General features: G+C 33.1%; 2 protein-coding genes across 2 annotated transcripts; one reads left to right on the forward strand and one right to left on the reverse strand.

Annotated features, from left to right (window-relative positions):
* Nucleotides 1-387: 387 nt before the first annotated feature.
* LOC111888155 (glutathione S-transferase T3-like) lies at nt 388-1437 on the reverse strand. Its single transcript, XM_023884284.1, has one exon. The coding sequence runs from the start codon at nt 1435-1437 to the stop codon at nt 388-390; it is 1050 nt and encodes a 349-aa protein (XP_023740052.1).
* Nucleotides 1438-2241: 804 nt separating this feature from the next.
* On the forward strand, nt 2242-6669 carry LOC111888198 (probable receptor-like protein kinase At5g59700). Its single transcript, XM_023884341.3, has 6 exons — nt 2242-3369; nt 4481-4716; nt 5274-5412; nt 5529-5674; nt 5790-5913; nt 6192-6669. The coding sequence occupies exons 1-6, from the start codon at nt 2307-2309 to the stop codon at nt 6467-6469; spliced, it is 1986 nt and encodes a 661-aa protein (XP_023740109.1). The 5' UTR covers nt 2242-2306; the 3' UTR covers nt 6470-6669.
* The last annotated feature ends 7846 nt before the right edge of the window (nt 6670-14515 follow it).

Genomic DNA, 14515 nt, shown 5'->3' on the forward strand with positions numbered 1-14515 from the left:
TTTTCGTTTCTCGTTTCTTTTTAACGCCCCGCTAGCATTGTCTTCTATGATATTTTGGCCCTTTAGACCGGAAGGAGTGGGAGGGAAGTTTCCCTCACTTTTGGTGGGTCATACCCTTCTTTCTCTCACTCTCCTTTCTCTCACCTAAAAGCCGAGGAGTGTGAGGGAAGCCCTTTACTCACTTTTTATTTTATTTTATTTTATTTTATTTTAAGTAAAATTAATTTTTTGTTATGAATTATAATTCTTAAATTAATACTAAACATAAAACTTAATTAAAAATAAAAAGCATTTCATTAATTTAAATAAAACTTACATTAAACCTAAATTATAAAAAAAGTAGAAAAAAACACACATAAACTAAAAATCAAACAAACAACCAACGACCTAAGGAAAATATTTTTTCAGAATTTTTTCCCTCTTCTTCATTACGAGCTCGAGAACCGGTCCCGAGAGATGATCGACATTTTCCATCAAAAACTTCATGTCTTGCATTTCTTGTCTCTCTGTCCGCTCCTTTTTCCTTGTTTCTTCTTTTTCTTTGTCGAAAGCCAAACATTCGGAGAAATTTAGATTATATCGATCAAACGACGATGTTATATTCCGCATTTCGTCAATGCCCACGCTGAAATCAGATGCACTCGAACTAGTCCCTTTTCCCTTTCTCTTCTCTTTGTCCCTACCCATTGGGCGTTCAATTTCTTCTAGCTCAAGTTCGTCGTCCTGATTTAAATCTTGACCGACCCGAGCATTGGAGGAGGCTGTGTAACCGCTAGAGCCCGTTTTCGTGTGCTTTAATTGTTGGACTCCAAAAATAAAATCTCGCTCATATTTTTTCCACCTAGGACTTCGAACCAATAATTTCCAACAATCGTGCCACTTGAATGGTTTTCCGACTTCCTCAAGGTAAAACTGCAACGCTTCGTGAAGTATTTCTTCGTCGCCTTGGCCGTTTTTTCGTTGCGTTTTTAGCTTGTTGTACAACCCGTTAATTTTTGAAACCCCCCTTGCTATTTCTCGAAACTTTGAGTTAAATTGATGTTTCGTACGGTAGTCGTCACATTTTCCTAGCTCCTCTCGAAATTGTTCTAAAATGCGAAACCAAAAATGTTCTCCCGGTTGTGTGTTTCCCTGACTCGAATCTTCAGAAATATCAACCCAAGCTTTGACCAAAACTAGCTCTTCGTGTGGAACCCATAGTGTCGGCTTTTGTCTTCCCGATTGTGCGACACCCTCGCGCACTTGTTTTTTCCCTTTACGTCTTTGTGGTGGTGGTGTTGGTTGAGTTTCGGGAACCATGTCTTCTTCTTCCGCGTGATCTGATTCATCGACAAATTGGTGGTGGTGTTGGGTTTGTGTTTGAGTTTCAGTTTGAGTTTGGAGTTGAGGTTGATTTGGCGATTGTTGATCCAGAAACACAACAAAGTTTGAAAACATTTACGACGGAACATTTGGAACTTGCATCGGGTAATATTGGCCAACATTTTGGTATTGGAATTGTAGTGGTGATTGAATGGGAGCATCGAGTTGGGGGCGGTAAACTCCTTGCTGGGATGAATCGATAGCAAAAATGTTGCGAGGAGGGATGTTTATAACTTTATACTCGAACCATGGCTTTTTTTACGTCGATCGGAACTTAGGGTTTGTTTGTTGGGATTCATTTTTTTTTGGTTGATATAAAGTAGAGAGTATAGAAAATAGTTTGATATGTTTAAAAGTTATGTGTATATATTTATAGTAGTTGTAAAAGGATAAAAAAAAAAATAAATAAATACGAAGTAGCCGTTACAGCCACAGGAAAAAAAAAAAAAAAATCACCTCTTTACGGTTAACCAACGGTATTTTTTCAAAAAAAAAAATTAAATGGGCCAATCACAACAGGAGAGAGAGAGAGAGAGAGCAGGAGAGACTCCCCTCTCCGTTTCCCGCACACACCTTACGCGCGCCGATAATGCTGTGTTCCGCCGGGCGGGAAGGCTCCCGCCTCTTTTCCCCGCATCCGTTCCGTCCGGCCTTAAGGAAAAAATTTTAATCCACCAATTTTTCATAAGCAAAATAATAATTAAACTAAAATATGAAAAATATGATTAATAAAGTATAAAGTTAAAAGTTAAAACATCAAAAAAACAAAAAGAAAGTTAAATACAAATGTCAGTGTCACTTTCCAGGAAATTACCGTTGTATTGTCTAGGTTGACTTGACCTAATAGAATCTCTCATTCTAGGTAGATTACCACTATCATCTATGCAACCACCATTGCAAGTTCTTTACCTGTGTCTATTTTTACTTCTACTTCTACTTCACCAATGATAATGTCTAGAACTACTAGAGATGGGATGGAATCACAACCCACTACCTCATCCACCGAATGGTCACAAGTATGCCGTCACTTTGAATTTCAAAAGATTCTCTTGGCAACCAATAACTTCGACGAATCATTAGTAGTTGGACAAGGGGGTTTTGGAAAAGTTTACAAAGGTAACATTATGAATGGATCAAATGTCGTCGTTGCTGCCATTAAACGGTTGGATTCGATGTCTGCTCAAGGAGCAATAGAGTTTTGGGCGGAAGTTGAGATGCTTTCCAAGTTACGACATTGTCACCTTGTATCTTTGATTGGTTACTGTAATTATAAAAAAGAGATGATCCTCATCTATGAATACATGCCCAATGGAACACTTGAAGATCACCTCCATAAACTTCGTACCCATCTCTCTTGGATTCAGCGACTCAAGATCTGTATAGGGGCTGCTCGTGGGTTAGACTACCTTCACACAGGTACAGGGATTGAGTTTGGTGTTATACATCGTGATGTCAAGAGTTCAAATATTTTGTTACATGAAAGTTGGGCAGCTAAAATTTCAGACTTTGGGTTGTCAAGAATTGGCCCAACGAATAAGCCATCTACCTATGTCAACACACTTGTTAAAGGTACTTTTGGGTATCTTGATCCAAATTATTTCTTTACTGGAAGGTTGACTAGAAAGTCTGATGTGTACGCTTTTGGGGTGGTGTTGTTGGAGGTGCTATGTCGAAAGCGTGCAGTGGATACAAGTCTTGATGAGGAGCAATGGGGTTTAGTGACATGGGCTCAAGATTCTATTAAAGAGGGAAATTTAAAAGATATCATTGATCCTGATATAAGGGATCAAATATCCACAAGATGTTTGAAGGAGTTTGTTCGAATTGTAGAGAGATGTTTTCTTGGCAATCCAAAGCAGCGCCCTACGATGTCTGAGGTTGTGGTCAGTCTTGATTCGGTGTTGACTTTACAAGAGAAAATTAATAGTTCCTTACATGATGCTGGCAGAACAATATTTGGAAGAATGCTTGATATGTTTCCCTTCCCTTCCAATGGAGAGACCTCAGGTAATTTCAAGCTCCTCTTGAACTATGTATATTGATTCTCCTAAATTTTTAACTATCCACATTTGCACATATTACGAGATCATTAATGAAACTATAAGAATGCCATATCCAGTCAAAAAGAAAATGAGTACTAATTATTATGAATCAATGAGCATAACTGCATAAACGTTGATTTGTCTAGGGATGTGATTGTTTGTAGTTTAAGAAAGATTATTGGACAATTGTTTATGGCTTTCATTATGTCCATAGATTCTTGGGACAAAACCTTTTAATGACAAAAACTTTCGGATGCTCTTATTTCAATTTTGGATTGCACATTTGCACTGCTTGGCATTTTAATATATTTAACTCAACTTCATATTCAAAAAATTATTGAATAATATATATATATATATATATATATATATATATATATATATATATATATATATATATATATATATATATATATATATATATCATGGATGCTGACTTCTACATAGATGATCATAATAATGAAATAGATATAGAAAAGTGACAACTTATAGCCCTTCATTCGATGTTATGACTCGATAAAGGTATTTGCATTTTTTATTTGTTATTTAGGTATTGCACAAATATCTTTATGATTTCATAAAAAAATCGATTTTGATACTGCATTATTTTCTGTTAAAATTTAGTCTCTAAGTTTTTCAGTTTTTGCAATTTTGACTATTTGATTAGTAAATCCGCTTACCCATTGATGTGGCAGGTTGACATTCACTATTTTGTTATGTGGTGCTAATGTGTCATCATGATGTATTAGAATTGAAAAAAATAACACAAAAGACATTAAGTTTTATTTTTTTAAATTTTGACACTAGCTTTTCACTATTTTTCAATTTTGACACCATTTTCTTTTTGTAAATCGAACATCATTTTTTTTCATTCAATGTTGACAATTTTATATTTGAAATCGTATAAATATTTTTATACATAATTAATTGTCGTAGGCTAAAGTTAAAAAACTGGAGAAATTAGTCATATCAAAACGTAGTGGGAAAACAATTGATTGGGTACAAGTAAATACCAAAAATAAAAGTTATATGGTGGTGGAAAACCTATGTAATCTGTTTGTATTCATCGATTTCAGCTCATGGTGTAGCGATTGACAACAAATGTTTCACAAGTCCTACAAGTCTGAAAATGTTTAAGTTTCTTGATCTGCAAAGGGCTACAAGAAACTTTACTCAAGATTTGCTCTTGGGCAGGGATGGTTTTGGAGACATGTTCTTAGGTTGGGTTGATAAGAACACGTTCGGCCTTTCAGAGGGTGCTGGAATTGTTGTTGCTGTTAAACGGTATAATCAAGATCGTCCAGAATGGCAAGTAAGTATCAATGAATTTACATAAAATTATATCTATGATCAACACCAGAAATTTAGATTTTTATCAGAAACTGTGGCAAATTGAACCAACCACCGTTAAAAACTCAACGCCGCTACACATTCGGCTCTTCGATTTTGTTTCTGTGTGATCAGACTTGTGGTATTGATGCCATTGATGGAGCTTGTTGTGAGTGGTAGTGAGCAAATTAGATGATCTTGCTGAAGAAAAACAATGAGGCGAATTGATTTGATATTTTCCCTAGCCATGTCACTGCTTATGTGGCTACATTTGCACATGTGGCAAATTGAACCGGTTAATTTAGGTTCGGGTTAAAACGTGTTATTTCCAACATTATGCCAAAAAAAGGGGACTATTTAATATTTATAGACCAAATAATAAAACTTCGTAGGCTACAATTACAATGTCATTTTATTTTATTTTTATATCTACCTTTATGTTGTGAACAGAACTTAGGAGTCTTTTTGATAATATGATACTATAAATGTTTGATTTATCAATCATTTTGTTGAATGTAACTTAAAATTTTGTTTGATCAGAAAGTGGTGACAGTCTTATCACGGTTGACTCATCCAAATATCATTAGTCTCTTGGGGTACTCCAATGATAAAGAAGGCGAATGCTTGGTCGTTTATGAGTACATGCAAAACCAAAATCTTGATCACTTCTTATTTGGAGGCAAGATACTTGAATCTCGTTGAAACTATCATTGGGTTATTTTCTAATCAATAGTTGGATTGTTGCAATCACACAATTAAATAGTTGATGTAATTCCATGTAAATTAATGTTGCAGATGCACGAGATGTCTCAAAGCAACGTTCATGGGGAGCACGACTTAAAATAATGATAGGAGTAGCTTGTGGACTCGCTTATTTGCATTCATCAGAAGACGAAGTCATACACCGTGATGTTAACACATATAATATATTGCTAGATCAGGTAGCCATACGCTACTTCAGATTTTTGGGCATGAGCAAAACACTTCCATGTTTTTGGTGTAATGCCAACTAAAGTTAACCATTTATTTTTCTTTTTTTATTATTATTTATTTTAGGATTTTAATGCAAAACTCGGAGGTTTTGAGTTGTCAAGATTTGGCCCAGAAATCCAGAAAACATATGTTTCAACACATTTTATGGGTACGCTAGCTTATGTTGACCCATGGTGTAGAGGGAATGGTATGTTAAATATTTGAGCGAGTAAACTTTTATAACTAATAATTGTGTTTATCTTTCCTAGAAAACAATTCTAGCAAAGCATAAGAATAAGTCCTTTTAGATGCACTATGGAAACATATATAAATGAAGAGAAAACATCATATTATATTTTTTTGGGTCTAAATTCAATCTATGTAAAACCAGTGATTTGTTTTAAAGAGATACACCCAAGTGTGGTGGTTTAAAAGTTAAGCTTTATTCTATTTTCTAATTTTATACAATACACTTTAATGTTACAGGTCATGCAAAGAGTGACATCTATAGTTTTGGAATAATTATGCTGGAAACCCTAACAGGCAAGCATGCACTAAATATGAAGCGAAGCACTTTTGAATTGCTAGCCGACAAAAGTGAGCTAAAGAAGTTAATGGATCCACGTCTTGAAGGAAATTATCCCCTAGAAGAGGCTTTCCAATGCGCTGTATTGGCGTTGAAATGTATAGCTATGGATCGTGAGGATAGGCCTTCGAGTGAAGAAGTTTTGCGGATCTTGGAACAAATATATGTTAACAAATAATTAGATAAAATATATAATTATATACTTAGACGTTAGGTTTTTCGACAAGGAAAATAACTCATGTTTTAGAAGTCTCTTTTATTGTCCTATTTATAGAAGATACTAAGTTACAACCCGTGAGAATCAAGGATAAAAATATAATATTTGTAATTGGAGTTGGTTTCTTTTGAATTATTCATTCAATGGTATCACATTAAATTTAAATAGAGATCATATACCATAAATACCATAAAAATAGGATAATAATTGATGATTTATTTTGAGCTGGACAGTATATAATAACGTGATTATAGAAGGTGAGATCAAAGAAGGACAAAAAGGATATTTAACATTGAATGAAATAAATGTTTTTGAAGGGACACTTCATTTTACTTTGGTTTATGAGATAGGGAGATTTATTTTGATAAGCATCATTGTGTGGCTATTCAAACGGACTCATTTTTAGATGTACTTTTTGAGTTATGCGGATTAATCTCATCAACTTTTACTATATCTTTACTCCATGGGATTTTTTTCCCTCTAAATATCATATTATCTATTATAGGGCGTTGAATACAGATAAAATGGAAAATTATACAGGGTCTAATTTTTTTATTATATATTTTTATTTAAAAATAAAAACTTATAATAATGTTAAGGGTTTTTTAATTCGTCATGAGCTTTTAAAAATATTTAATTCCTCATGGCCATCGTATCTAAATCTAAATTCTAATTAAACACCATTAAGCACGATGAGATCTCCATTTAATCAAAATGTCATTCGGTATCACATAATCATCCCAAAAGGTTAAAATAAAGTGTATATTACATATTGATTGAAAAAAAACCAGTTATTAATTATTGACGTCGTTAGCTAATATAGATGACACATAACGTTGAGTTTCAGCAAACGATCCACATAACGTTGCATGCGTTGCAAGTGGGTCGTGACGGACTCTCCATCATCTTGCTAGTTACGAGGGACTTGACTATCTCGTATCTCTCTTGACGAGCTCGTTGATGATATTTTTCCATCAAGTCCTTACACATCTCATACGACTAATAGTCCTCATAAAACATTTGTAGCTCAGGAGTCATAGTAGCCACCATGATGCATGCCACTTTGGTAGCATCATTGCAATGTCTCCTATACTCATCTATTTCTTCAGCAGTAGCAGTTGTTTCATCAATATCGTTCAACTCTTTCTCAAGTACATATTCTTTGTCCTCGAAACGCAAAGCCATCTTGATGTTACGTGTGACACCATCTAATCTATAAGAATTATTGAGATTTGATCTAAAACATCTAATCTATAAGAATTATTGAGATTTTATTTATTTATGCGGAAAATATACTCAAAACTTAAAACTTTTATATTCTAGGTTAAATCAAATAAACACAATATAAACTTTATCTATTTATATAAAATGGAGAATACAACAATAACATCCTACAATTTGAATCTTGGTTTTGTGCTCCTGTCTTCTCTTCCAGTACCACGGCTACTATTACTTTTACTTGCAAACCACTGAAATCCCTACTACATCAGACACTAGGTCTGATGAGTTATTCTCCTATCTTTTATTAACATTCGTTCTCTTATATTATACTCTTCCTCATAGTTACTTCTCTAATCTTTCTCACTTTATGCATATATCTTAATTCTTTCACCATAATACATCTCACCTTTACTCGTTATCATATTTTCCGTTAAGTCTCATGTCTATTCAATCTAATGTACTATTTATATCCTATTACTTTTAAGTTTCACTCACTACATATATATATATATATATATATATATATATATATATATATATATATATATATATATATATATATATATATATACTAGTAAGGTACCCGCGCGATGCGGCGACGCATATAATTTTTTTCGGAAGATATCTTACATGCGGCGATTAGTTTCTTTTTCAAGTCAGATATGTAAGACAGGGCGGATTGTTTTTCTGTACGAGAGAGTTCCTTTCGGCGAATAGTCTCTAGCTAAGTATGTAAATCCGAATAATGTTTGTTCAAAACCGGATATCTGAAATTTCAGATATCCGAAAGTCAGATATTGGATTTTAGGTATACGAATCCAAATAAAAAATTTTGGATATCTTAATTTTGGATACAGATTCAGATATCCGAAATTTATTATTTATAATATTAAGAACCAACTAAATGTGAACTCAGTTAGTTTAACCATACAAAACTTTGAATAGAATGCTATATATATATATATATATATATATATATATATATATATATATATATATATATATATATATATATATATATATATATATATATATATAACTTATAACTCGGTTAACATAGAATAAGAAAATTTTCATTCTAAATACATCTGAATTTTAGATAACAAAATTTTTGTTCTAAGTACATCTGAATTTTAGACTGGACATTCATATTCATGACCACCCCTAGATGCGGGAGGAGACGAAGATTAGTTTTATTTCGACAATTAGTTTTCTTTCAATTATGTAGGAGTAACATGCTCTTGTATAGTTAAATATTCAAATGTCCTATAATAATTATTTTTCATTTTTTATAATAAGTTATCAAATGTTAATAATATTACATTTATATGAAATAATGCTTATTACCGTTATCAACCACTTATGTTTTAACAAAAAAAAAAATCTTCTTGTATTGCTTAAATATCCAAAAACTTTAAATAAGTTGAAATGAAGTGTATATTGTCAAAAATAAATTATATTGATAGTTTACATGAAGAACATTATGATAATTTAATACACTAAACAAAAGTTTAAGTGTCTGATTATTGTTTATAAAAAATAAAATTATTATATAAATATTATCTTATTGTTATGTCGTTAATTTTATTTTAATTCTTAAAAGTACATAGTGTAGTTAACATAGTGAAAATTAGACATCCAGCCTCTGTTATCCCATTTTCCTCCTAAAACTCAGACATCTACTCTTAAATCTTGTACTTGATCACATAGTTTCTATCTATTATTAACTCATACAGGTATGCTAATATAAAAAGATAAAAGGTGTGGTGTTTTATCATTGTAACATAGAGTTGTTGCACTTTTTCAACGTTAGTGCCTTGATGATGATTTCTGCTTTTGGTTGCATTCTTCTAGGTTCTCGATTTTATACAGATTGTTTCATGAATTTCGGTTACAGAGATAATACACTATATCCTACAAAATACTAAAACAACATGCCAAATAAGAACCTTTAGAAACAAAATTTGGTAACCATGTGTATAAAAACACAAGATTACCATATAAAATACCAAATAGATCCTTTTGAAGGGCTTAAAACCAAGGAGCCAAAATAGATTTGAAAAATCTAAAAAATGGAGTCACGTCACCAGCTTATTGTTGGATTAGTGTCTAAGTCCATAACTATTTTGATATGTACTTGACCCGATGGTGCATGGTCCTTTTGAGTTGCCTTCACCAAAGCAACTTGATAGGATGAATAATAGAGAGAAAGGATTAAATATAATTTATTAATATATTATGAGAATAATATATTAAAGGAGAAATCATATTGTTTAATTAATATTAGTCAAGAATTAATACGAATTAAATTTGTGACTAAAAGAGATTAATTAAACTTAAGGGACTTGAACTGTCAATTATATGATAGTTGAATATTGAGCTAATGGACTCCATAATTAAGGGGGTGGACGAATTCTATGGGGAAACCCATTAGAAATCGTCCAAGGCCTTTAAAGGAGGAGCCCATGGGTTGCTTAGGGCTTAACCATCCAAATTAGGGTTTCCTTGTTAGATAACCCTAATAGCCTCACTATTTAAGGAACCCTTATGCCCCAAAAACATGGTGAACTAATTGGTTAGGGTTTCCACACGTTTTGGGCAGCCTCCTTCTTTTCTCCTCTTCATCCTCTTGCTCTTGGTGTTTGTGAACCATTAGAGGAGTGACATTTGTGACTCTAAGCTTTCTAAAGTCAATACAAGGAGGATTTGGGATTGTTATTGCTACATAACAATCAAGGTAATAACTTAAACTCGTTCTTATGTTAATATGATTACTTGTATGCTAGAACTAGGGTTTATAGTCTTGGATAAATTGCATGTACAATAGAGAAACCTAGATCCAAGCATTAGGGTTTGTATGAGCACATAGGATGTTCTTATTGCCAAAACCCATCAGTGATATCAGAGACTTGATTGGTTTCTATTGTAGTGATGCATATTTGATCGAAATCAGCACTGAAAATCAAATTTTTGGGTTTCTGAGTGTTTGACTCGCCGAGTCAGCTGTACTCGACGAGTCCAGGTCCAGACTCGACGAGTCAAAGGGTCTGCCAACCCAGATTCGCGATTTTCTTCCTGTTTTGGCTTTGGATAATTACCATAAACATGTTTTTGTTATAAAATCCGAATTTTATCAATATTTGATGATTATTCTTACCTAAATAGAAGATAATTGTCAAAATTTAGATAATCATTTGTTTTATTAGATAATATTTGATTATTTGTAATTTAGATTTGAATTATCTTGTATGAAAAGTTTCAATTTTTCCCCTTTAGGTTTTATAGTTTAAATTTGAACTTAAAAGTTTTGTTTTGAAATTTAAATAGTTGAAACCCTAATGTTTTGAAAAAGTTTCAAAACTTGCCCTTAAGTTTTGGAATTTAAATTTTGATTAAAAGTTTAATTTTGATGTATATTTAAATTCTAAACCCAAATGTTTTGAAATGTTTCAAAACTTGTCCTCAAGTTTTGGGATTTAAAAGTTGATTAAAAGGTTTAATTTAGGAATGTTAAATTCTAAAACCCTAGTGATGTTTTGAAAAGTTCATATCACACCCTTATGGTTTTATTAATTAATTAAGGTGTGTAATTAAAAGAGGTTTAATAAATCCATAGAAGTTTTGGTTTACAAATTAATTGAATTAAAATTATAATCGTTAAATTTGACCACCTACTATTTTAAAAGTGTAAAATACACCCAATACTATATATAACATTAAAAGTCTAACATTATATATATATATATATATATATATATATATATATATATATATATATATATATATATATATATATATATATGTATGAGTAAAAGTCAGTCTTACCGTTAGTAGGCCTCATTCACGAAGCTAGTCTATAAGGGGTGTTTAAGGAAATTACCTATAAAATGGCGATTGAATGGGTATCCACTCTTATCCACCGCACTCTTGACTAGTGGAGGGTCGTTAGCCAAATGGGTAGGATAGGACAAAACCTTCCATTATAAGTATAATGAAGTACAAAAGTAACTAAATTTTTACAAATTCCCAATCTTAGTTACTTAGGCAAAAGTGAATTGATGCAATTCCATGAAATTACACTTTGTGCCCTTGCAAAGACGTTAGTGGAGCGTGTGTGGTTTACCGGCACACTAAATGGTTCTAAGCAAAGGTAGCAAATGGTGACTCAATGTTTGTCATAGTTCGTGGAGCGTGTGTGGTTTACCAGCACATCGAATAGATGACTGTAACATGTGGGGGCACCATGTAAGTTTGCATGGTTATTCACACCCGCTTTGTGATCCTCGGCATCCCAGTCACAAACTAGAGGGGCATATCGAGATTTAAACATGCCGTTGAAATGTTCAATGAATCTCATAGGATCTAGGAGTTTTCATAGATTTAAAACTTAAATTTCTTTTTTGTTTTTAATGGTGGAAAATTAGTGAATCATCATTCACTTACCTTCAAATGTTCTGCAATTAGGGTTACGACATCCCTCTCCCGAGTTGTGGAATATTGTGTTGGGTCCTAGCCTTAATATCTCATTTGGGTGACTTATTAAGGACTCAATCTATCAACTAACTTGAATTCATTTTTGTGACAACCCGGAATTTCCATTATGTACAAACTATATCACTTCAATAGAAGTTATAGCAGTCACAGTTAATTTTCAGACTTTTTCGCGTAAGTTTGAGTAATTCAGGGTTTACACTTCAGGAAATATCAGGAGAGTGGGTGCACTAAGGTTTTGTGCAACACTATTATTCCAACACTGTATTATATTAGAGATCATTTCAGGAATAAAAATATTTTCTGCCAAAATATCTCAGGACTATAAATAGATTTCTGAACTAAATTCATTCATTATTCACATTTCCAACTAGAGAAAAGCCATTTTCTCTCTCACGGATCTTCGGGTTTTTATACCAAAATGTGAGTAACTCTTTCTAGTAGTGTTAGAATGCTTATTATGTGTTTATAAGATGATTTAGAAGGCTAAATCACTAGATCTAGGAGTTTACTCCCCAAGGTGTTCTTGGGCGGTAAACTCCCGAAACAAAGCCGAGACCGACCCTAGTGTTATGCAACTGCTTTAGACTCATATGTATGTGTGTTAGGGACAAGAAAACAACCAAGAATCACCCAAGTTTGGGAGTTCACGGCCCAAGAATTTCTTAGGCCGTAAACTCCCTTTTCACACTCAAAATGGTGTTTTAAGGCACCTAAAGCTTTAAGACTTTTATCAAGACTAGTTCCCATTTAATCTAAGGCCTTAAGCACATCAAAATCACTTATCAAAGTGAGTTTACGGCCAAGACTTTGTTCTTGGGCCGTAAACATGAAAGAATGGCACCAAAGTGTGCCTAATGTCTTCATATGCTTGGAATAAAAGCCTAGAACCTATACCACCTATGCTTGAGACTTGAAAACAACAAGAACACCATTCCAATGGAGTTTACGTCCGTAAACTCCAAAGGAAATAGCCTTAGGGCTGTAAACTCCTAAATGGAGTGTTTCTATGCCTTAAACCCCTTCAAGGATGGAACCACCAAGTTGGAATAATTCTAGAAATCATTTGGGACATCAAAACACACAAATACCCCATGGTTGGGAGTTTACGGCCGTAAACTCAAGAGTTTACAACCGTAAACTCCATGTGTGTTAGTATATGAGGAGTAAACTCATATATGGGGTCCTTTGGAACCCTAAACACAAGTACCTTGTCCCACAATAGCTTAGATGCAATCCTTAGGGCTTAAAACACTTATATAAAGTGTTTATTATGTCTAGGATGTCTTAACTTTATCAATTAGTGATTTAAGACTAATTGAATGCATATATGTGTGATTATACCGTTCAGTTCATCCCAATCACCAACTACAGGTGAGTTCATACCCCTAATCAATGTTTTAAATGATTTTAAATGCTTTAAACGGGGGGAATACAAGTAGAAACAAACATGTTATTAAATCATTAATATGTATTTTATAAATGTGTTTGTCATTTAACAGATTTCACATGCTACAAAATGTGATGCATGAAATGGTTTTTAAATCTTAAAAACACATTGTTACCAAATGTTTTACCTTTGAAATATTTATTAAAATGACATCAAGTCATTGTTAATTATTGTTCAAAACCCACAAGATGTCTTACAAAACCATTTTACATTCTTGAACTAAACTATGCATATACACTTATATTCTTATATATGTATTGATGTTATAGTTTACATCTTTCATTAAGTTTCCCACACCCTTGAGTAGTAAGAGTGTATAAACCTACATGATCAACCAGTTATATTACAGTAAATTATCATAGGGATAATTTGAAGATATCAAACATTACTTCTATTATAAGGAATCACACAAGAGTCAGTTCATTCATGAATCTATACTAGTACATTACCTGATACATGAGTACTTACAGATGTTTACCTGATACATGAATATGTTTACATATACTTACCTGTTACATGGGCACACATACATGAATACCATACAGGAACACTTTTACATAGGTGCATTATCCTGTATTCACTTACCTGGATACTTGTACTTAGAACTACGTGGATGATTTATTAGTACTTACTGTGTAAATTATCTTTCCTATCCCGGTTCAATGGGATAGCTCGGCGGGACTTACCATTCCGAACCCCACTGATTAGCACCAGTGGTCGATGACCATCTACGGAGGTCTAAGGTTACTACTTATACTAGGTAGATCGATAACCGGGGCTAACCTCTCCACCCACCTGCTGCTGCTACAGAGGACAAGTGGACAATCTTCGATTGTTCATTAGGT

The sequence above is a fragment of the Lactuca sativa genome, chromosome 9 (genome assembly GCF_002870075.4).
Source record: "Lactuca sativa cultivar Salinas chromosome 9, Lsat_Salinas_v11, whole genome shotgun sequence".
Classification (NCBI taxonomy): Eukaryota; Viridiplantae; Streptophyta; class Magnoliopsida; order Asterales; family Asteraceae; genus Lactuca; species Lactuca sativa.